The 24649-nt window shown below is 45.0% G+C and overlaps 1 protein-coding gene, 1 long non-coding RNA gene and 1 other non-coding gene across 3 annotated transcripts; 2 read left to right on the top strand and 1 right to left on the bottom strand.

Moving 5' to 3' along the window:
* Window positions 1–7063: 7063 nt before the first annotated feature.
* LOC146272880 (G-protein coupled receptor 22) lies at window positions 7064–8810 on the top strand. Its single transcript, XM_084705487.1, is given in 2 exon segments — window positions 7064–8724; window positions 8726–8810. Coding segments are annotated over 2 exon segments (1746 nt in total).
* Window positions 8811–12876: 4066 nt separating this feature from the next.
* On the top strand, window positions 12877–12949 carry trnaf-gaa (transfer RNA phenylalanine (anticodon GAA)). Its single transcript has one exon. It is a non-coding gene; the product is annotated as a tRNA-Phe (tRNA).
* A 1194-nt stretch (window positions 12950–14143) lies between these two features.
* LOC146272878 (uncharacterized) lies at window positions 14144–20225 on the bottom strand. The gene is made up of 2 exons (XR_014766656.1): window positions 20145–20225; window positions 14144–15108 (listed from the first exon to the last, which is right to left on the bottom strand). It is a non-coding gene; the product is annotated as an uncharacterized LOC146272878 (long non-coding RNA).
* Between the last annotated feature and the right edge of the window lie 4424 nt (window positions 20226–24649).

Here is a 24649-nt window from a genome sequence, read left to right as displayed (position 1 = left end):
AAATACACAACATGAAAAGCAAATGAAATAGAGAGATGGAAAGATAAAGGATTTAGGATGGAGGAGAGCCAGGAGAAGATTTATATGTGGAAAAGTGGAACCAATGTATATGTTTGTGTGTGTGTTTGTGTGTGTGTGTGTGTGTGTGTGTGTGTGTGTGTGTGTGTGATGTATTGGGGCGATGTGCTGGCACAGTGCTGGTCTCTTTATCCCTCAGGTGTCAAGGTCTGTCATGATAGTGTGATAGCAGAGCGGACTATGGTGACCCACGCCCCAGGCCCCTCCTGCCCAAATTAAGTCCTGTCTGCAGGAGATAAATGGCAATAATTGAGTTCTAATTGCCTTCTGGAGAGAAATAACTCCATCATTTGAACCAAGCACAAGGGTCTTTCATCTCTCAATATGTCAGTTTACTCCCTCTCTTCTCTTACACTCCTCTCGTTTTTATCCCTAAGCTGTCTATCTACGATCTATATCTCTTTTCATCCCTCCTTTTTTCCTCACTCAAGTACCGTTCTCCCTCACAGCGAATGATCCCCTATGCCAGGCAGATGCAAGACTTGGTAAAAAGCCTGTCATCGATCCACTGACATCGACACATCCTAGATTGGTGTATAATCAAGCAAAAGAAAAAATGACCGTTCACATGCATGTGACAAACTATGTTTCTGTGCTATGACTCAACCACCCGCTAGCCCCAGCCTGATTTCAGCTACTTTCATAAAGGATTTGGGATTCTGTCTCCTGATAAAAAGCTGTGTGATTGCAGAGTAGCCTTGATTGGGCTTATTGATGGATTGGTACTTGAAAATTGCAAAATAACGGGCTAGCTGGCTCTGGGCTGGGTTGTAGTCTAGGACGTGTTGATAATGGATGCGGGAGTTAAGTAACACATACAGACATACACACCCTGTGTTCTGTATTTTAACATGGGAATGTAGTTATGTAAGGAACAAAACTGAATTTGCCCATATGTTGCCAAGTCTTTATGCTGTGCTTCACACTAAGACTGAGAAGAGTCAGCACAATAATGGAGACGCAAAATACGGTGATGGCATGATGGATGGAAGGAGAGGAGGAAGGTTTGGGAGTGGTCAATAGAGAGATGGATGGAGGGAGTGAACAGGGCACAAACATTACCCTCAAGCAACTACACAACTCAGCATCTATCTGTACCTCTACATCTCCTTCCCATCCATCACTCCCTCCCCCCATATATCCACTCCAACAGTATCCCTCCATTTCTCCATCCATCCGTCCCTCTTGCCCATCTCTTATGCTCCATCTCTGAGTTGCGTGCATGTCCGCATGCACAGACAGTGGAAAGGATCCAGCAGTCTTGAACACACAATATGTCAGTTTCCTCTAATGGTGATCCATCTTCAGTTCTATCTGCAGAAAACATGAGTAAGACTGTGTGGGTGGCTGTTTGGCTGGTGTATAAGATATTACCCAGTGTGTGTGTGTGTGTGTTTGTGTGTGTGCGTGTGTGTGTGTGTGTGTCTGTGTGTGGTGTGTGTGTATGCGTGCCTGCATGGGTATGTGTCTGGATGCATGCATATGCATGTTTGTTTCAGTATGGATTAGTTTTATGGATTGGAAATGTTGAAAAAAGATGCTGTTTATATAGTGATGATAAAATATCAATTTGTTTTACTCCCCCAGACCTGTGTGAAATGCACAGGCATACCTGGTTCAGCCAGTAGCGTGGATGCTGTGGAGAGTAGAGAGCACTGGTGTTTTGAAGAGGCAGGCTTCTTGGGCTGCCAGGGAGGCTGCTGTCCCAGCTGGTGGCTGTTAACTCTTGGCACTGCTGGATGAATTGAGAGGGAAAATTACACCTTTGATCGATTGTCTCACTGCGGACCTTAGAAACACCTAAGACAGCTATGAGTCAGCAGTGGACTATCTCTCCACAACCCAGCTCCATCTCTCTGTCTCTGTCCCTCTTTCCCTTTCATCTTCCTCACTGCCCTCACTTTCTGATCAATATTCGATATCTTTCTCACTCTCTTTTTTTTAAACTCTCTCGCTAAGGTGGTAAGTCATTTTACATTTATCACAGCAGGATTAAACCCCCTTTGGATGTGTGTTGGCATGCAAGGGATAAAACAGCTTTTTTTGCTAGCATGGTTTTGGAAACAAATCCACTGATACTTTGTCTGTCTGCTGCTCAGCACAACAGGGCTAAATGGAGCATGTCTCCTGTCACTGTGCCTAATGTATAGGAGCTGGCTACCTGTCAGGGTAGAAATAGAAGGCAGAGACGTGTGAGGTGTTGTTGCTACGCAGAAAATTGTGTTTTTGATACCACTCCAGCAACTAAATATGTTTAACTAATAGTTTTACGTGATGGAATAAGGAATTGATGAATAAACAAGAGTGATCCAGGCCGATGGCTCGGGGTTTGGTGTCTGAATGCTGAGGTTTCCTCTTGGGCTTCCTGGATCTTGTCCACATCTCTCACGGCGCAGAGAAAGAAGATAAACAAGCTGGAGATGTGGAGTGGGTCGGACACAAGTGTACAAACACACAGTGACAGATACTGCATGGCAATACTCATGTTTATGTATTGACTGGTCTCAAGTGGATGTTGTTATTAGCTGATGGTCATCAGCTGTGTGGTCGTGATGGCAAATGGGAGGGGTGTTGTGTTCTTCGTGAACCTCAACACCAAAAAACCCAGCGGTAAGTCAATAAGGATTCTGCTTTACATTTCCTAATGACCTAGCTGTGTGCTGATTGAATCTTGAGTTCAAATTCAATTAAACTCCTCCTCTCACTAGTTTCAGTCTATTTGCTGATCTGCATGCTGAGAGGGTTGTGTTGTAGACTGGTGACACGAAAGACCTTGGATTCAACCACTTGATAGGTTGGATCTGGACAGAACTGGTCTGATTAGATGACATCAGTGAACATCAAGCAGCAACAGAGGAGCCCATGAGGCTACGAGGCCCTTTCTCTCTAGTGTGAACAAAGCCTCTGAGGCCGGGAACTGAGACCCATCAGAGGCAACTGGGATCTGATTGGCGTCTGGGGGTGTGGTGACAACTAGTTGCATGCTGGGGTTACATATTAGATGTCATTGTTGCATGTGCCTCGGGAGCTGTGCTGGATATGTCATCCAACATTTACGACCTGGAGAGCTGTCGTTTTCCCCTCCTGTTCACTGTTATTTAGGTTATTAATAAATATATCATGAGCTGGATGTCCCTTCAACTCTGCGCTGTCGCCTTCATCTGTGTCTGGCCTGTCAATCACCGGCCTGCTGGGCTTTGTGTCTGAGGAGTGTCACCTTGCTGTGAGCCACTGTCTACAAGCCCACCACCTACCGCCTGGGGTCTTACCACGACACACACACACACACACAGGCAAACACAGACTTTCACAAACTCAAACTTAGAAACAAACTCAGTATATACTGTACAAAGCCACCGAAACTTGTCTTTAAAGAGAGACTGGCAACAAAAACTGAATCTAACAACACAACTAGTCTAAAATATGTCTCAATATGCAAAGGAATTGAAGTGGTGGAACAGGGACTGACACCATTTTAGTTTAACTGTGTGAATCACCACGTCCTCGTGGAGCGGCTCAGATGAGCCACATCAGCAGTTACCAGGGTAAGAAAAAGACAGTTTAAGAGTCTTCAATCTGGAGGTCTAAGCTATGCTATAGTGTTGTCTGGATGTCTGGATGTCTGTCTTTGTCTCTGCCTTCTCCTCCCTCCTCACCCTGTCAACATGAGGGGAAACAGGACATGAGTTTGCCTCTCCTGAGGTTACAGTCCCAGCTGCTCATCTGAAAAGACCATGTCTTCTAGACTGATATCTGTTTTTGTCCCCATCAAAGTACACATTGCCTTACAGCAGTTTGTGTGTAAGGGTGTGTGTGTGTGTGTGTGTGTGTGTGTGTGTGTGTGTGTGTGTGTGTGTGTGTGCGTTTGTGTGTGTGTGTGTGTGTGTGTGTGTGCGTTTGTGTGTGTGTGTGTGTGTGTGAGTGTGTGTGGTGGCATTGGTATTGTAGTGTCTCTTTTTCCACAGTGAGTGTGATGTGTTAAGCCCTCTTGAGTATATGTCTAAAATGAGTCTCAGTTTTATTCTGATGTACTGTAAAGCAACCCTAAGGATTGTTCCATCCTTATCAGGCCTCTCTTGCTAAATGTGTTTCTGTGTTAAAGAGACAAACTTGGATAAATAGAGGTTAAAGAAAATAATAGTGTAATAGTGCTCTATGTCTCAGTAAAAGATGGTGGATCTGATTTGTCGTAGGCTACTCACAGTTTCAGCACAGGCAATCAGACCCTTGTCACAAAGCCAGAGCTTCCCTTAGGAGAGGGATGATGATGTCACGTACTTGAAGAGATTAAATGCGTACATCATCCATTATCTCATCCTCCTCTCATCCACAAGCAACACAGAGAGAGAAAGAGACATTTTACCTTTTCCCTACATTAGGAATTAGGGGATTTAATCTTTTTTGACATCCATGTCCTCACACAAATAACAGCGTGCTGATGAATGTGTAACTTTGGCATGGCACACTAATTTGAAATTTAATAATTTCACATATTACTTTTGCAATGACTTCATTGCCTTAAATTGACATTTAGTCCTCTTGGTGACAGTGTTCAGTGATTGACTTAACGGCTGCACCAAAGATATATAATTAACTTTCAGTGTGATCGATATTTTGCAGTGATGGATCACTAGAATCCCCTGTGCTCCATGGATTGTCATGTCTGGTGGCCTTGTTTATTCTCCTGGCCTCGTCAGGGTCCCTGTGGTTGTGCTGGTTATATAGACATGTCTTCTAGAAATGTGTCCTTGAAGTGTACGATCAGGAGCGTTCTGTAAAACAAGACACATTCAAATGGTCACTTACCACTGGATATGTTCTCCTTGTCCTGCACCAGTCTCTTACTTGTGATGGAACTGCTGAAGTGTCATTGTACAGTGTGTTTGGATGTTCTCCTTGACAAACAAGGGAATGGAACACTCCAAATTACAGCTCTGAAAGAGGGTGTCTCTCACTCCCGTGATACCCTTGACTGCGTGTATATTTACCTTCCTTGATGTGTATCACCTAATCAATAACTCATTATGACTGTCTTGCTGAGATGTACTGATATTTTGTCACAACACTTTCACTGTGAAACAACAATCTATTACAGTAAAGCGCGATGTGTGGGCATTTGAGCAATTGAGGCCACAGGTGAGATTGTATTGTAAATATACAATCCTTGACCATAAAAAAAAAATTCTTAACAGCACATTACCTATTGCCATGCATTCTGTCAATACAAAAAGACAATGTTGTATTCAGTTCAGGTAGCCCCCTGTGTGACATGCCTTGTCCCAGTTTAATGAGGCAGGGAGGGCTACAGGGTGTGGTGGTTTCTGCTCTCTGTTGCCTCAGGCCTATAAACTGGCAGGTCGATGATGCTTTACATCAATGTTCCAGCGACACCACAAACCCCACGGAACCCATTAGTGGATTAGGGGAGCCTGTCTCCACAGAAGGACTGTCTGTGCTGTCTCCAAGACAGCAGGGAGATATGGGTTCGACAGGACGGAAAAGAAAATACTGATTTATCTATTGGGGCATTGCAGAAATAGAAAGATGATTCTGACAGGTCCTCAGAGAAGGGATTCAAGGTCATAGAATTGGGTATCACGTCTAATTTCTTCTATTCTGTAAGGAGGCCTCTCCAGTATTTCACTGTTCTCCTGTCTGGTATTTTGGTATGCAGCGTGAGGATGCTTGTCTCCTGTCAGCGCACCAGAGAGGTCAGTCACGATGAGAGAGCACTGCACATGCTAGGCAATTCAGGGAGAATCAAAGTGAAGAGGCAATATAGACCAAGATGGAGGGAGGCGAGAGAAGCCTCCAAAGGGATGGAGAGAGAGACAGAGACAGAGAGAGAGAGAGAGAGAGAGAGAGAGAGAGAGACAGAGAAAGACATAGACATAGACAGAGAGAAAGAAAGAGAGAGACCGACAGAGCCGGCGAGACAGGGGAGCTGGCCTTGTTTATGTGATACTGTCTAAAGATCATTGACCCATTCGTCTTCATTACGCGTCCCTCTGAAAACTATTAACTGACGCCACACTCATTTGGACGCCTCCTATGTGGAGATGTGCAGCATGTTCTCCCACGCGTCGCAGACGACCAGCAGAGCAAGCCAGCTCCACTCAGAGCTCAACTCCTCCTCAACCAGACATGTTTTACATGGATTGTGAAATTAATATGAGAATGAGGTTTAGAAGGCGTTATGAATGTTTGAACATTTTATCAAATATTTCATTGTCATTTGGTGTACACGATCATGGTTGGTTGTTGTGTGTAGAATGATGTGTGGTGCTGGTGGGGCTGTTACAGTGTTTTTGGATCTAATCAAGTTTGTGGGAAAGTACATCTTGTGTAAGTTTGGAACCACCCACTGAGAGACAGTATGAGAAGTGAGATTAGTCCACCAGTCTTCTCAAACTAGTGTGTGTGAACACAACACAATGAATGAGCTGGAGAGTGAGTAAGCACTGTCGGACAAAAGCTCCCCGATGGCTTGTTAAAAGCTGTGGGCTGTTTGCAGCATCTCCATCTGCTCACCTATTGCCTCAAAACACACACGCACATACACATACACTTGTACACACACACTCTTCTGGGAGAAATGACTCCCACTCCACCCTGAAGTCTTTCCATGTTCACTGAACGTGTTGTTGTCTCATCTCTGACCATACCATCAGTGGCAGAAGAGGAATCAAACTTTCAGTTGTTTTGTCCACTCATGGCTGCACCTCTCCTGTGAAATATAACACATGTCATGTTCTTGACTGAGGGCTGAGGGAGGGCTATTTAAAGACTTACAATACAGACAAAGTTGAACTTTAACTAGAATTGCCTTGTCTCTCCCTTTCTCTCCACAGAATCTTAGAGAAAGAACGGAACCTGTCAGTCATTTTAAGAGCTGTCTTCAGTGCCTGGCCAAAGCGAGAGAGCGCGGAGCATGGGCTGGCGAGGCGATCGCCGTTGATATGTATGAAAGAGTCTCGCTGTGTCCATGGAGACCGAAGGCTACAGCGACCTCCTGGAGACCAGCGACGGGCAGGGGGCCGGCCTCCTGGAGGGAGGGGGTGTGGGTGGGTTGGAACCAGAATGGAGCGCACCGTATCCCCTGGGTTTTCAGGTGTCGCTGACCACTGTGCTCATGCTGGAGCTGGTGCTGGGCTTCAGCAGCAACCTCACCGTGTTGGTCCTCTACTGCGCCCAGTCCAACCTGGTCGACTCGGTCAGCAACCTGGTCACGGTCAACCTTCACGTGCTGGATATTCTGGTGTGTGTGCTGTGTTTGCCGCTGACCGTGGCCATTATCCTACTGCCTAGTGAGGGAGGTGGGGAGGGTCTAGCCACGCTGTGCTGCTTCCATGAGGCCTGTGTGACCTTCACCAGTGTAGCTACAGCCGTCAACGTGTTGGTCATCAGCCTGGACCGCTACGACATCTCGGTGCGGCCTGCCACCCGCCTGCTTACGCCGCGACGTGCGGCGCTGCTGCTGGCGGCTGTGTGGGCGCTGTCGCTCGCCGTCTTTTTCCTGCCCTTCCTGGAAGGAGACTTCTTTTCCTCAGGGGTGGAGGAGGAGGAGGGAGGGAACGAGGGAGGAGAGACCACAGAGGGGGACAGCACTACGACGACGGGTCTGCCCACCAGACTGGTCCCCACGCTTCTTTCCTCCCCCTCCCCCTCTCTGTCCTCCATCCTCTCGTCCTCCTCCTTCAAGTCGTCAGGCCACCTGCCGCTGGAGTGGCAGAACCGGACTCTGCTGTGCGCGGGCGGGCAGGGCTACCACACGGGCATGGCCATGTACTACCACCTTCTGCTCCAGGTGCCCTGCTTCTTCATAGCAGTGGCCGTCATGTTGTTTACTTACTCCCGTATCCTGCAGGCCCTCAACATCCGCATCGGCACCCACATGATGCGTGGCGGGGTGGCCGGACGCTCCAAAGACTCAGGCTGCAGGGTGAGGCGGCGACGGCGGAAGAGGAAGGACCTGAGTCTGGGAACCACCGCCGCAGAGACGGCCTCCTCCAGCCAAACTCAGCACCTCACCCACGCCCCCCTCATCCCCACACCTGCCTCACCCCCGCCCCTGTCCATCATCACCCAGGTCACTTCTGACAGCGGGGCTACAGGTATCACCACCGCTGCCACCACGCCTGTGGCTACCACCCCCGCCACCCCTGCCCCGCAGACCCCAGACCAAGACCCAACCGTGGTCCCTCAGACCCAGACCACTTCCCCACCCCAGGCCCAGGCCCAGCCCCAGCCCCAGCCACCGGCCTCCTTGGGTGTTCAAGCATCAGTGTCAGCCATTATTGCCCTGAGGCGGGCGGTGAGGCGCCATCGGGACCGGCGGGAGCGCCAGCGGCGGGTCTTCAAGATGTCCCTCATCATCATCTCCTCCTTCCTGGGCTGCTGGGCTCCCCTGTCGGCCGTCAACGTGCTGATCCTGGCGCTGGGCCCCAGTGATGGCCTGGTCCGCGTGCGCCTCTGCTTTCTGGCCATGGCCTACGGCACCACCATCTTCCATCCCCTACTCTACGCCTTCACCAGGCAGAAGCTGCGCCGTGCGCTGAAGACCCGGGTCAAGAAGAGGGTGGTGTCTATGCTGCAGGTGGACCCAGCGCCAAGCGGGGGGACTGTCATCCACAACTCCTGGGTGGAGGGGGGGGCAGAGGAAGGCACGCAAGCCGCGGGTGGAGGCCAGCGATGCCACAGACCGATGCCTCACGGAGGCAGTGAGGGAGTGAGGCTGTTTGTGTGTGTTGTGTGTGTGTGTGTGTGTGGGTTGAGTGTTAATGAGAGTGAGTGTGTGTTGAGTCATAAGAGTGAGATATTCAGTGATCGAAGCATTTCGTTTACAACGGTCACAGGAGCCATGGTTGTCATCTCTCTTTCCATGCAGATAGTTGGAAAAGCAGGTCGGCCCAGGGCTCCAATTAGAGGCTGCTCTCAACATACAGCCTCTAATTAGTAGCCCAGCGCAGCAAGATCGCCACCGCCATCTCCATTGCATGGCCTACTGGCAATAGGTGATATTACTGCTACCACACTTAAAACACCACATCTTTGCAAAACACAAATAAATACACTTTCATGCCCATGTGCATACACACACACATACACATATCCTAAATGCACATAGTTAATGTAGTATTAGTCATCCTCTGTGAAAGCACATAAGACCTACTGACCCAGCACACCAATTATTCTCAGTGAGAATCACTGTCAAGTCTGTATAGTTTGATTAGTCATGCCTTAATTCAGTTATTTGTTGGTACTCAGTGGAGATGGTGCTGAATGTTGTGTTGGTTTTACAAGAATAAGCATAATAAAAATATAAGCAAGAGTGTGTGTGCGTAAGTGTGCGTGTGTGCGTGCATGCGCGTGTGTGTGTGGTATAATGTGCAATAAATCTCAAGGAATGATTGAGCCTCATTGGATGTAAACTAAGAATTGGTTTGTTGTTAGCCTGGATTGCTAAAGCTATGGGTGACAACATCTGTTGATTGTAGGCAGTTAGCTTTGTCATGTCGTATTAATCGACATGGTCAACAAACAAATCATATGGCGCAACTGTAACTATGTGAATATTACAGTATGGATATACTGATATCTCTCTTCAATTTTACTGAGGTCATCAAAGGGCAATATTTAGCATCAGTCCCTCCAACTATCCATAAGTGGGGCATGCAATCAGCAATTTTAACACAAGACAACGTTTTACAGTAAACAACAGGTCGCTTTTCAATGTCAGTGTTAAACATACAGGACAGAACATTGCGACTTTGTAAGTGTGTAGAGTCTATTGGAGGGCAGTGTGGAGGGCAGCACTGTGGACCATGAGAAGCTCCAGAGTTACACAGGGCTGGCACCATGCAGCTGTTCTGGAGAAGTCCTGTTTCTTTTCTATCTCTGTCAGCCTCCTCCTCAGGGCTTTCTATCTCTGTACCGCCACGCCAGCCCTCATCTAGTCAGTAGAGTTGGTGTTAGATATAGAATCATAATGTTACTCTACATGTTTATTAGAAACACTTTGTTTAGACGATGGCCTCCTGGATGAGCTATGGGGGCTTTGGGCTACATCCACTGCTCCTCTTAACCAGTTGGAGCCAGCCAGAAGAAGAGACATCCTGTGTATTTATATATGTACATTTTATCAGGGATGTAAATATTGAAATATCCAGCTATGGAGGGTTTGAGTTGAAGAATTGAGTTGTTTGGTCACAATCATCTGCTGGCCAGAATCCTGAGTGGGTGGGACATATGAAGAGATCACACTTAATGTATTTGTGTTAATGTATGTGTGTTCTGTTCTGTACATTTATGACCATGTGAATAGAGATAGTATTGTACATGATTTCTATTGTGTCACTAAAATTGTATTTCTTAATAGAGAAGAACAAAGTCTGTATTAAAGAAATTGATGAATCTATGATTTTCTTAGTATTTTTGAGAGTACACACCGACACAAACCAACACACACACACTCCACACCCAAGCAATGAGATGAAACATGTCGCCTGATGAAAAACGATCAACTGAAACCCCACCATGTTTGACATCAATCTAGCTTCCATCTGGTTATGCTATATCACCAGAAGAACCGTAAAAAGATAGTCACTAATTAGTTGCGTTCAAATAGCAACCTTTTAACTGCATGGGGCAACTCTATTAATCATGAACAACCATTGACAAGTAACATCATAGAATAATGCAGAGAGAGAATGGGTGAGCTCACATCCAATTTAGAAGCACTCTTGCCATGTGGGAAGGTTAAAGCAGTATAATACATCCTTGCGACTGTTCACGTAAGTATATTCAGAACAACCTCTTTTAGCCACAGGAATCGGTTTGGCCTTGGAAAAAGAGTTTGCCTGGATTGCATACAACCCTTTTAAATATGGTTCTACATCACATTTGCCAAGTTTTATTTCGTAAGCCCAATTATACTGCATATGACTAGCCCTGTCAAAACCTCCAAACATTTTAATCACAGTCTGATATAATGTTATTCTCCTGGCTCTAAGCAACAACCAGATCTGTTCTTCTGGGGGCATCTTTAATCCCTTTTTCCCCCGTGGGCATAACGCTCCCTCTCTCCCTCACGACCCTCGACTCACATCTCCCTTTTACATACTTTGCTTCTGCTCTCATTCTCTCTCTGATCCCTAAATTTAGCAACTCTGTTCCAGATTCTTACAGTATTTACTGCTGACTGTTGTTTGCTCACCCTCCTCTCATCTGTGTGTCCTCATGCCCCTCTCTGGTGTCACAACAGTGCTAATCAGACATACCAATGAGGATTCAATTTCAAGAAGACATGTTTTATAGAACTCAAATTGTGGGAATTTCTTCAATAAAAAATAACATATTTTGTCACTAACAGACGTGTGTGTGTTTGTATACACTGTATGTATCTGCTGTATAGGTATATATGTGTGTTCACAAGTGCATGTGTATGATACTGATTTGATTACACCAAAGAATGTGCTGTTAGTAATCTAATTTGTATCCTCCTGTTAATCTCATCAGTTCCCTCCTTTTCCCTCCTCATCCTCTTCTCCCTGTCTTCTGACATTCCACCCTTCCTCACCCTTTGTTCCCTGTCTCTCTCATCTCTTTTCCACTCTCAGGCTTTCCAGAACAATGGAAAACATCTGCAATGCCTGTGGAGGAAGGAAAGTCACCTTGGGGGAAACAGAAATGAGAATGGGAGAGGGAAAGATCAGCCAGAAGAGAGAGAGAGAGGAGCAGTAGAGATAGGAAGAGAGGCAGGAGAAAATAGAGATGGAGGGAGAAGAGAAAGACGCCAAAGCAACAGAGAGAGAGGAGATTAGAGGACAGGTAAGGAGGGAGAGATGAGGTAAGAGCAGGGAAGGATAAATAAGTATCAAGAGCAACACTGCAGCCCACAGGAAGAAAATAAAAAAACACTGACAATAAAATTGGAAGATAATGCAGATGGAACGAGTTTGAGAGCCAAACTACCACCCCCACAATTGCTGCAGTATTACTATAGTCCTGGTATTACTGCTGTGGTGAATGAGGAACCGACAAGGCAGGAAGACTCTACTGTTAGACTATCTGGGAAATTATGTATATGTTATTTCAACACACCTTGTTTATCAGTCATTACAAATAATCCACTACGCTAAAATATTATCATAATTCTTCCATATGGCCCGTAGCCTATTTCCCAAGAAAATAAAGAAATTATCATTCATTGAGTGTGTTTTTTTTATTGCCAGACTCTGGAAACGTTAACTACAGTGCTGGGACAGTGTTTCTAGTTTGGGAAAATGAATTGCTGTTTTTTTTTTACATTCAAACTACCTTTACATTTCTTACAAAAGGCCCTTTCTACACTGTCATTAAAGATTTTGCTTGCTTCGTGCAGCTGCCAGCTGGTCTCCTGACTCAGCTGTCAGATACTGGCTTTGACCCCAAGTGTGTGTAGAGGACAAAGTAGGCTATTCAATTATGCATGTAGCCTGTACATGAATATGATTAAGAACCGAATTAAAATGATTACAAAAATCAAGAGCATTAACTTTAAAGTAACCCAGAGAGTTCACAGTGTCATGTAATTTGTAAAAAAAAGTTTAAGCCTGCTTCCAGAGGTTATTTCTCAAAACGATTTCCTCCACATTAGATACACATTCTGAATAATTTAGCCCTTAACCTTGTCTTGTGCGTGATCAGTTGGAAGAATTCGCCCTGTTTGTAGTCGCCAGAAAAAGACTTGTAGCCAATTAGTAGCCATTGATTATATAATAATAATAAATAAATAACTATTCAACTACAGTACATGGCGCCGAAATAGCTCAGTTGGGAGAGCGTTAGACTGAAGATCTAAAGGTCCCTGGTTCGATCCCGGGTTTCGGCAGCATGCCTTTTTTGTGGGGATCATCACAGGCCTCAGGCCTCAGTCGCCTTAATGACGTTTTCGTACTTTTACAGTGCCTACATATTAAACTCAATTAATCTGTCATTATTCTGCATAACCTATATGCGAAGCATTTATAAAACAAAATTAGCAAGGCGTTTTACACCCTGTATCAGATTATTACAGTTTTCTACTATTGTACATACTATTTGTATGTTTGTCGTATACACTATCCTGCCACAGAATATTCCTTGTTTGTGTGAATCTTCACGGTGAAGATAGCCCATTCTAATTCTGATTAATTTTGATTATATAAAAAAGGACAAATAAGCTTTACTCACAACATTCCACAAGGGGGCAATGTACGACTATTTATCTACTGCTTAAGTTTGTTTATTCACCTGAGGACATTCGAAACTAATTGAAATAACCATGTAGCATACAGTTGAATACCGTTGTTTGTTAGAAAAATAAAATTAAGAGGAGTATGGACTGCATACGTCAGAGCTCAATGAAATTAGCCTGGTGGCTGGTTCAGTACAGAAAGTAGTTGCACTACATTTAAATATGTGGTCTTACTATATACTAAGGGTACACAAACTAGCAATACTAAGTGGAATAGAATACAAATTAAATATACAATACAATACAATATAAGTTGCAGTAATTTTATATTGTAAATAACAGCAACTTATATTTTATTGTATATTTAATTTTTATATATGCAGGCTTGGTGCACACTCCACATGAATGAATTTATACCAGACCAAACAAAAGTCCCTCATATATTTTGTATTGGTTTCTGTGTCTGAAATATTTTGTTTATAGTTTATCCCCGCCTTGTCTTGTTTACTAAAAAGAGCTAAAAAAAGAAGAAGGAGCTAAAAGAGTGTGAGGGCATCTGACTGTCATTTCAGAAAGGTGAAGGTATGCTCAGAGGGCTCTTGAAGTTTACACATGGTTGTTGATACACACTAGCCAAACACTCTTACGTAACAGTTCCTGAAAACAGACAATGTCCATGCCCTCATCATTCCCCCATCATTCCTCAAACACTCCAGAGCCCCCCCCCCCCCACACACACACTGCTTCTGTGGTCTGGTTATGTAACCATCTCAAGGTTACATCTCTTGGTTATACAGTACAGTTTGGCTCGCTCTAGTTCAATGCCTTCATGTATTGACTAGTGCCATATTTGTTAGTTTGTCAGTTTAATCTTTTCTCCGGTCTTGAGGTTGTTTGTGCTAGAAGGACATGGATAATGTAACACACATGATGGGGAGTTGTTAATGTTAATGTGTGTATTTGTTCATTTCTGAGTGCAGATGAACCCATATTTATAGTCCATACTGTATACTACTTTTGCCTACTACTTTTCCAAGTTTCCCCTGAATGCCTCTGAAGTCTGAATGCCTACATACATGGATATTATGATCCAAGTAAATGAGGTTCATTAACACTCTCTGTGACATCAGACACAAGTGTGACAAGGGCTCAGTACATTTTAGTAGACAAGCTAATGATTGACCAGATAACATATCTTGTACGGGCCAGGACCTGTTTTTCAGGGTATGTTCACCAAACTGTTAGTTGATTGTCAAGCACGGTTTTGTACTATTCTGAATGGATTCAAACGGCTGCACGTAGTCCTGTTTGGAGTCAGTTACAGAAAAAGAGTTTCAAGGACAAAATTACTGTAACATTGTTATGATTCAGCTGACGCCCAAACAGGCCTCACTTCCGTGTTCCTCCTCGTTCCTCGCCACCTTTGTCTGTTCTGTGGTTTCTCTTTTTCCAAGAATAACTCAGAGTACAATTACCTGACAAATTGCTGACTTGCATATTGAACAGTATGCATACACAATATGACAGAAAGATGGGACTAAAAGAGAATTAAACACATACACATCAAATTTGTATCTACAGTAAAACAGACTCAAACTTTTGCACACAAAAGCTATTTCTGTCACACACACATACAGGTACATACACACAGTATAATTGGTTGTCCCATGAGCTGTCATTAGCCCTACATGTGCTCTCTGCCAAACAGAAATGATCCAGACTGGCTCCCTGGTGAGGAAAGAGTGCAGCAGGACACAAGCAGTCCGTTCCAGACTTGAGAAAGTCCTGAGTGTTTTGATGTCATGACTACATCCCTAAAAGCACAAGAATCAACAACAAGAACATCAATTAATTTTATACAAGACGTTGCTGGTGGATTAAATACAGACCACCTTTACAGATTCCCCTGAACTTACTGTAACACAATCACACATGACTCAGACAGAATTGATATTCTAGAACTGAAAATCATTCTGAAACTTCATGGGTGAAAGAGAAGAGAGAAATTTGAGAAAGATGAGCTATTGATAGAGAGAGTGAGAGTCAGACAGACAGACATTGCATATTTGTAAGCTTTGACCAGTGCCACCGTTCAACACAGCAGAATGTTCCATTATGTCAGTCAACATGATGATGTTTGGCCTTAGACAGATATGAAGTCAAACAACACAGCAAGTCAGCCCACTCCTGAATGACCAGCATCAGGCAGTAGGGAACAGAATGTGAGCTATTTGTCGTTTGTCTGGAGCTGGATGAATCACCTCATTGTTTGATTTGGAGACACATATTGCCTACACACACACACACACACACACACACACACAGAGAGAGACACACAGAGCAGCAGGGGTGGATTGTGTTGTTGTTTAATCAATGTCATATCAAAGATAAACTGTATGTATTCTTTGATCACTGCAATACTTGCTTCACTCGACAAAATCTACTGGGGCAGCACTGAAATGTGATAAACTGAGAATCACACATTGGATAAGTTGTCATGGAAGTTCTTTGAGAATTTCACTGGATTGTGGTTTTGTTTAGAACGCAATAATTCTATCTTGCTTTTGACATTTAGTATTTGGTCATAGGTCAGAAGATGTGGTTTCAACAGTTCAATTTATTGTATGCAGCACAGTAACAGCTTTCAGAAACACCATTCAGTCAGTAGGTGTAAATGTCAGTCAGTACCTAAATTTTACTGAACAGTTCAGAACAAGACCTATTGTTTTTCATAATACAGTTATCCTATTTCTATTAAAACATTAATGTCTTTAAGTTATTTTTTGACTTTAGTTTGACACTGGTTTGCTGATGTCTTTGTTCTAACCTTCAATGATGTATTGTATGTGTCATTTTTTGTCAAACATGACATGTGAACAAAGACTTTTGACTCTCCCTCAGATAATACAAAACATAATGCTATACCAGAGTGATAACTGGGTAAACGTCATAACTGGGGTTGGTATAGAATTCATAAACTCCAATGTGTCAGTTCTGCATGACATGTTAGTTTGACTTTCAAGCGTACGTACAGCCTGTGAAGCGTGTTTGTCTAAAAGGTGGAGCCGCTTGTGAGGAGCCGGATGCAGCAGAGGACTGTGCTTGCTCTCTTCATTACTGCGACCTGAATCAAGGCAAGCCAAGCAAATGTCACGACTTCCATGGTGAGTCTATTATAACATGAGTCAAATAAAGCTAGTAGGAAACAGAGGCTAAAGAAAAAGCTCAAAGCTAACCAGGGCTAAGGCACAGAATTGCCAAACTAGCTCTGAAAGCACTGATTGACATTCTTTGAAATATCTCCAAGGCTATGCCAGGAGGAACAGGAACAAACCTCCTGGCACATGAATCTGTTGCCCAACTAGGGTCATAAATAACACACTTGAAACCACAGATGTGGTCTGGGTCAGAGCTATGCCCAGTGGCAGGAAGCTGCGCTGATTGGCAATTGTCTAGCAGTGCTCAGAGTAGTATATTCTTAGGCTTTAGCTGTGGTGTCCTCATACAGGGCCTGAATGACCCCTTTCCCTATCTCTGATGTGTAGAAGACTTGGAGGGGTGTTGTAACCAGAGTTACTGAGTAGCATGCCACAGAGGTAGTAAACATGTTCAGGGGATTGAGCATGACCAAGTTGTCTATATCAGGCCATCAGCCTCTATTGACCTGTGTGTGGCAAAGCTTTATATTTAGAGCTGGGAATGAGGAACCTCAAGTGTTCAGGCACAAGAGCTCACTGCTGTTTGTTGTCAGCGGTTACTGTTGCCATGGACCTGGGCCCCCTGCAGATGTGTTCTGTTGTGGCTCCCTGTCTGTGTGCTGAGTGATCATTTACATTTCATCATTTACCAGACGCTCTTATCCAGAGCGACTTACAGTAAGTACAGGGACATTCCCCCCAAAGTACGTAGGGTGAAGTGCCTTGCCCAAGGACACAACGTCATTTTTGCACAGCCGGGAATCGAACTGGCAAACTTCTCATTAATAGCCCGACTCCCTACCCGCTCAGCCATGTGACCCCCCTGATCAGAGTGTGAGGGGATTCAGAACTGGGGTGTTAGAGAGCTGACACAGCAGAAACTCATAAATCCCTCTCAACATCTAAAGGACGTGTCTGAAGTGGTGGAGACTCCACTAAGTCCCCTGATGACATATAATAACAAGTGTACGAAGACCAGACCAACCTTTAGCTGACCACAACTTACTGTACCACAGTAAGTACCACATACATACAAACTACATGCTGATTCAGAGAACTTAGAGGAAGGAGTGTCGTGCGGTAGGTTGGAAACGGATGAAAAAGATTATGGGGTCAATATGTGTCATTGACTGTTTAAAGGTGACCTTAGCCTCTATGACAGCTACCTGTGCAGACAGTGGTTAGTGGCAGGGGTAAGTAGCAGGTGAGCCGGCCACATCTCTGTAGGTGTGGTCCTGAGCCTTTATTTTGCCTCTGTGTGTTTACTTAGGAACAACGCTGTGTGCTCCCTGGCTCTGATGAGTTTACACAGGCCCACCATACCCTCCAGCAGATAGCAGGAGGGAAGGAGAAACCGATCAAAATAAACTAGGAGGCACGAGAAGAAAAACAGCTGTTCAAAGGAACAAAGGCAAGCCACAAGGGGGAAGGGACACATGTGTTGTGTGACTTGTACATGCATGGGTGTGCACGTGAGCGTTCTGTAGGCACCTAGAACACATGCAGAAGAAGCACACATACATAGAGCACATTCAAACATATAGCACACACACAGAGATAGTGTACACTCGTCAAGACGTCAAGACTCAAGTGTCGGTAGTCTAGTGACTAGTCTATTGTGCCTCCACATTTTGGGTTAACTATGAACTTACATAACAGGAGGCAATTTAATTTGAAGTAGATAGAAAAGTTACCACCACTAAAGACACATGCACGTCCGCACGCACACAAAAAACTAAAAAAGATTGAGGATTACATTTTTTTCATCTCTTGCAAAGAACATGTTTATACTTTTTCATTTGTGGAACTCTCCAGATAGAGTGGAGTGGATACAAATCCTGTCTTTCTAAATTCACTCTTTTTCGATCCATTAATTCTCCAGGCCCCCTCTCACTCACGTGTTTGTCTTATTTTCTAAATGTGCCAATAGCATGTTTTTAGAAGCCATAACTGCAGCCGCAGAAAACAGATCTTATCATGAGAGATTCCTAAGTACATATGAGAGATTGCCTAATCCCTTCCGAAGACAGTTTACGTTTTTGAGATGTTTTGGACAATGAATAACCTGACACCTGCACGGGTAAATGATAAATAACCTTTCAAATTAGAGAAAAGTTTATCTATGAGACCCGTCACAAAATCCATAAAAAGGCCTGTGTCCAATCGAATTGGAGTTTCTCACTGTCTTGTTGACCAATGCATGACTAATATTAGTTATTCCCGCCCACATATTGAGGAACACGTGGGCGACTGCACACGTGTGCATGTTGATACATTTCGGCTCAATGAAACGGTATGTAAAGAGCTAAATGTGTTACAAATTATCAACCAGCGAGTTCATTGTCTTGGATAAATCATTATCTGAAAGTCTAGTTAATGTTACTGACTACAGTTAAAGCTTAAAGTAGGCACATGCATGTCCCCACGTGTAGTATGTCTGGTGGGTGATCTCGAGGTGGTGTCTGTCGTCAGATGGTTGCACACTTATTGGTAGATTTTGGATTTCAGGGAGACGTTTTTAGCTTGCTGTACATACGTACTGAACAGAAAGGAACTAAGGCTTAGTACAACCTTTTTGATTTGTGAATGAAAATATTTGCAAGCAAGGTTATAAGTAAGCAAGTTGTATGAACCAGTGTTAGGATTTGTCATATCCGTGGAATATACCTTTTGACGACTACCGTAATTGTCCAATTGAACTTAGTTATTGAGATGGCCATCGAAAATGTGTGTGTATGCAGGAGAGCAAACGCTGTCTTCTGTTCTCTGTGATCCTCCCGTTGGCCAGTCATCGAAAATGGATGTGGTATCCAGTGTCAGTAGCAGGTGTAGAATGTCTTGCGCTATAAAGACACCTTTTGAGGTGACAAGCCCGGAATGGGAAGCTAGATAGGGGTGAGGAAAGGTTTTCTCACACACTGGGGTCACGTGCAGAGTTTCCAGGTACCTCAGAAGGACCCTGACTGCCTCCAAACAGGAAATGGATCCTCCATCAGTGCTGTTAGTTTGGGTTTCTTCTATGGAGATGATTTTAAGATGTGTATATCCTTTTCTTCAGTCTAAAGTTGCTGGGATCAGGGGGCATTCAAAGTAGGGCAAAGAGTGGAAATGATTACTGTACCCAGGGCACTGTGAAGAGCTTGGACATCTGTTGAATGAAAAACCTGTCATACTGAAAACGGGAGGGCGGGGGAGCCCAAATTACAATCTGTTCATGGAGCCCAACATTTTTATTGGCAACCCTGGCTGGGATGAAACGTATTTGTGGCCTTCTGTTTTGGAGAATGACCTTGGCACTATAACATCATTGGCTTTTGAAACACGATGGACAAAATGTGCTACAATTCCTTGTCCTTGCTGGGCTGGGTTGTTTGTGATACAAATGCCATTGATGTTGCATCCGAACACTTATATCATCACTTTCCCATGTTTGTCTTTGAACACAATGTTCGACTGAGTTATAATGAAGAGGAAGAGCCTTAATGAAACATTTGACCACCTGCTTTTCTTGAATAGACTGGAGTTTCTATGACGATCAGTACAACCATTCCCATGCACAAAAAACACATCTCATTGAAATTAAGTAGAACCCTACCTATGACTTAATATTTCTCTTTAAAGCCAGTTATGGCAATAATGTACCATACCCATACCTGTTATTGGATGGTCTTGTGTGAGTTGTGTTTGGAGCTCTGCAGTCTTGCTTCTCCTACTCAGTGGGTGGTCAGTTGGAGGCTGGGCTGCTGTAACCAGTTAGCAGCAGATCATTATATGTGTCTCATACGTAAGCAAAGGCCCAGTATCTGGGCAACCAAGCAGGTGCCATGACCCTGTCTCAAGGGAGTTATGTCATTGATGTTTTCTCTTCTTAGTTACAATAAGCTGCACAGAAGTCATGGTTTTACCCATAGGATCTATGATACAAACCGTAGGACATGAATGGCCAAGTACTCACATACACACATTGTACACTCACAGACCATAGGAAAGGCCGTCAGGTAGACGACTCAAACAGCACACGCCACACTTTGCATGCACTGTTCATGCTACGTATAGAGACGTCCACTGTGTGTACTGAATGTTCTGGTGGATGTTGACACATCCTGAGGCCAGGCTTTGAGTGCATATTGGTTATAGAGAGTGGAGGGGTGGTGGTGCGAGGGATGCGTAGTGAAAGAGAGAGAGAGGCTGGAGAGGGAGGTGGATAGTGAAAGTGGAAATGGAGAAAGTGACCTAGTTTAAAACAGCATGGGTCTCAGTCTCACTCGTTATGTCAGGTAGGGGCTTTCAGTCCCTCTGAATGTGAGCCTTGGTCATCTGATACAAGCCGTAGCAGGAAACATCTCTTCTTACTCTGGGCACCTCCGTAGTACTGACCACAAACTTTGATCTGGACATAGTCTTGCTGATGGTGCCCTAATTGCGAAGAGATAAATGTTTGAGATGGTCAGGGGTCAGAGGACAGTATTATGTTCTAACCTGCAAGACCTTTGCCATGGAGACTGCAGTTTATTATTAGAACAAAGAGTTGGTCTGAGCTGGCTGACTGAGGGGAGGATATGAAAAGAAAGAACTAAATTATTATTACAATTTTAACCTTTTTATATTTTCTCTCTCTCTCTGTCTCTCTCTCTCTCTCTCTCTCTCTCTCTCTCTCTCTCTCTGTCTCTCTCTCTCTCTCTCTCTCTCTGAGTTATATTTAAGATGTTATCTTGAAGTCAGCTTGTCCTTTCATTCTCTGGCACAGGCTCTAATTTACCTCATTCTTTCCCTCCTATTAAACACTCAAGCTATTTTTGGCTCTCCTCACTGAAGGTTATCTCCTCCCTCTCCCTCCATTCAATCAGCCTCAGACTTTCTGGGTTGAGGTTTTTGTTCTAATTTCAAGTTCTTCTGTTAGTTAAAATAGCTGTGTCCTGGGAGGACTGTTCCAGATACAGCTGAATAAGTTTCCTTTCCCCCTCTGGTACGGTATAGCCCGAGAGAGGAGCTGAGGAAGCTAAGTCTAAGCTAAGTCTAAGCCAAGTCTTCGTGTCATTGATAATTGGCTATTTAGTTGCAGAGATAATGTCATCACATTGGTCTTTTGAGAAAAGCTTGTAATGGCTGTCTTGTTGCCAACAGCCTTGGTTTGACCTCTTTAGTGTTGTAACCGAGGTGTGGTTGTCTGTGTTCCCGTTTGCAAGAGTAAGTGTGTGTATTTGCGTGTTTGCACAAGTGTGTGTGTGTGTTCTGAGGCTAATCCGTCCTCTCTCTGATGTCCTCATTGTTCTCTGGGAGACTGGGCCAAATGCCTGCTTCTCCCTGGCAGCCAACCACCTGCCTCCGTCCCTCTCTCTCTGCCTCCGTCCCTCTCTCTCTGCCTCCGTCCCTCTCTCTCTGCCTCCGTCCCTCTCTCTCTGCCTCCGTCCCTCTCTCTCTCTCTGCCTCCGTCCCTCTCTCTCTCTCTGCCTCCGTCCCTCTCTCTTTCTGCCTCTGTCCCTCTCTCTTTCTGCCTCTGTCCCTCTCTCTTTCTGCCTCTGTCCCTCTCTCTGCCTCTGTCCCTCTCTCTCTGCCTCCGTCCCTCTCTCTCTCTGCCTCTGTCCCTCTCTCTTTCTGCCTCTGTCCCTCTCGCTGCCTCTGTCCCTCTCTCTGCCTCTGTCCCTCTCTCTGCCTCTGTCCCTCTCTCTGCCTCTGTCCCTCTCTCTGCCTCTGTCCCTCTCTCTGCCTCTGTCCCTCTCTCTGCCTCCGTCCCTCTCTCTCTGCCTCTGTCCCTCTCTCTGCCTCTGTCCCTCTCTCTCTGCCTCTGTCCCTCTCTCTCTGCCTACGCCTGGCCACTTTTCCCTCTCAGTCTCACTTTTGTTCCATCTCTGGCTTAATCATAGGGATTTAGTAATGCTGTGCGCAGGGTCAGAATTACACAACCAGTGGAATAGTACATAAGATCTACATAGTCAGAGACTGAAGACTGCATTATCTTTAAAGGGTCCTTAGCCACAGTATAGTGCACATAGACTGCTACTTGTGCCCTGCACTTGTATGGGAGCAAACTGCAAACACCCCTGTTCACCTAACCCTTCCATGTACGTATATTCCCACAATGTGCATGCTGCCAAGTTTTTGTTGTCTGTTTTATTGGGTTGGGTGGTTGCAGGAGAGGACACGGGGGCCGGTCCAGCCTGACACATCCTTGGCCCAGGTCCGAGGGCTGGTCCAGCCTGACACATCCCTGGCCCAGGTCCGAGGGCCAGTCCAGTCGGGGGTGATATGCCTTGGCGCCCGTCTGGAAAGAGAGTGATGCAAATAGGGTCAGGAATGATGGAGGGATCTAGTGAAGGAATGACTGGGGTTTGCAGCATGGCCTCCCCAATGCTTTCGACATGGTTGTCCTTTATACTTTCCCCTCAGGCCCCCCTGGGCCTCCCCATCTCCCGGTCTCCCTCTCCCCAGGCCTCACCTGGTCAAGGCTGGTCTGATACGGGGGTGTTAACAGGACAGATCCATCACAGCCCTGCCCCTTTATTTGACACTGGTGTTTTACAAGTTTATGGAAAAACATTTTCCTTGAATCTGTTTGAATTGTGATGCCAGAATACATATTTGTTACATATTTCTGTTTTATATAGGATGTATGAGTGCTTGTTCATGTTCAGTAATTGTGTAGTGTAGCTAGGTAGATGTAAGAACCTGTCTGTGTGGTATGACACAGCCAGAGTGACTGTCAGCAGTGACGTGTGAAATGTGTTCAGTAGTGCTGGAGCCTCTGCAGTGCCTGCACACCACTGCTGACGCAGGCCATCGACCCATGGCACGCACACACACTTGTCCTTTAGGCTAGACAATCACCAGCCTCCCTCCGCTGTACTGCAGCATAAACCTAACCTCATCGGCACATTAAATAACCTCAACAACACACTCACACACACTATGACTATCACGTTGTACACTTTCCTCAACTGGCTTACTCATCTCCACCACTTGTGACATCATTTCCAAATTACCACCTCCACTTCAGAACTGCAGACTAGGAGTACAGGAACATCAGACAGCACCATCAGCAACAGCCTTTATCTTTCAGGAGTGGCATATGCATATTCAGATATCGCCACCTCCTTCATCCTGGCAGGCTCAAACTGAGCAGCTTCCTGCCACCTGGTAGATCCTCTGTTGGGCATGCCTGCAATCTGCAGACCACTTGAATCATCACCTTACCATACACAAAGACCCCACCGCAGTCGGACCCTCCCCCTCCCCCCAACAGCATCAGTCAGGGTTGAACAAATCATGTCCTTGATTTACAGCTGGAAAACACATCACGCCACGTGCTAATTAGCTGGGTTTTATAGGTGACCTACTGCCAGCTGCCTGTTATTGATTGAAATAGAATGAGAACCCTGGTTGGAGGCTACCAAGCACAGATGTAGTGCAGTTGACTGGCGTGGACCACAGCCTGTCATGTGGGCAGAGTTCCTTCACTCTATTCAAAGGTTTTTTATCAGTATTTTATAGTATTTATAGGTTTGAGACACCCTTTGTTTCCGAGTTGTAACAAAGGCTCTGGTTTCTCGAGAGGGAATTTGAGAGGGGATCAAATTCTTTGAGAGGGAATAGAGGCTCTTCTTGCCTAAATTCAAGGCTGTACACTGACCTTCCTAGTTGATGAGCTCACTACTGTGCTAATGTCTCCTAGTTAGGAAACAGTCAGGTCAGTCAGATCAATAGATGGGATTGTTAATAAAAGTTTTGGGCTTCGCTTCACATACTGTAGTTTCCTCTTGCTTACCTTTCATCCATTTCTTCAATGGATGCAAACAGACTGGGTACCATTTGAGCTGTCATGATTGTCTACTCTACTCATAGCATCTGCAAGTGCGTAGGATAGATGTGCGTGGGCAGCTTTTAGATTGAACTAAGAATAAAGAAATGTAATGGGGAATGTCCAGAAATAGAGGGTTTCTCTGCAGTTCTACAGGGCTTCTCTGTCCTGTCTGTCTATCTGGTGTTTTTCCACTGTGTGTGGCGTGAGGTGTCATGTCCTTTAGTAGACTGGCTCAGGTTATCTGTGCTCTGTGTCAGGTAGCAGCCATCCTCACCTTCCCTCCCTCCCTCTCTACGTCTCTCCCTCGCTCTCCCAGCCCAGGCACTGCATAGCTCTGTAAAATTCCACGCTGCCGCAGAG

This window comes from Hypomesus nipponensis, chromosome 9, assembly GCF_054491055.1.
Source record: "Hypomesus nipponensis isolate SF chromosome 9, ASM5449105v1, whole genome shotgun sequence".
NCBI lineage: Eukaryota > Metazoa > Chordata > Actinopteri > Osmeriformes > Osmeridae > Hypomesus > Hypomesus nipponensis.
The sequence above is the reverse complement of the archived record's forward strand: the minus strand, read 5'-3'. Positions and strand labels throughout refer to the sequence as shown.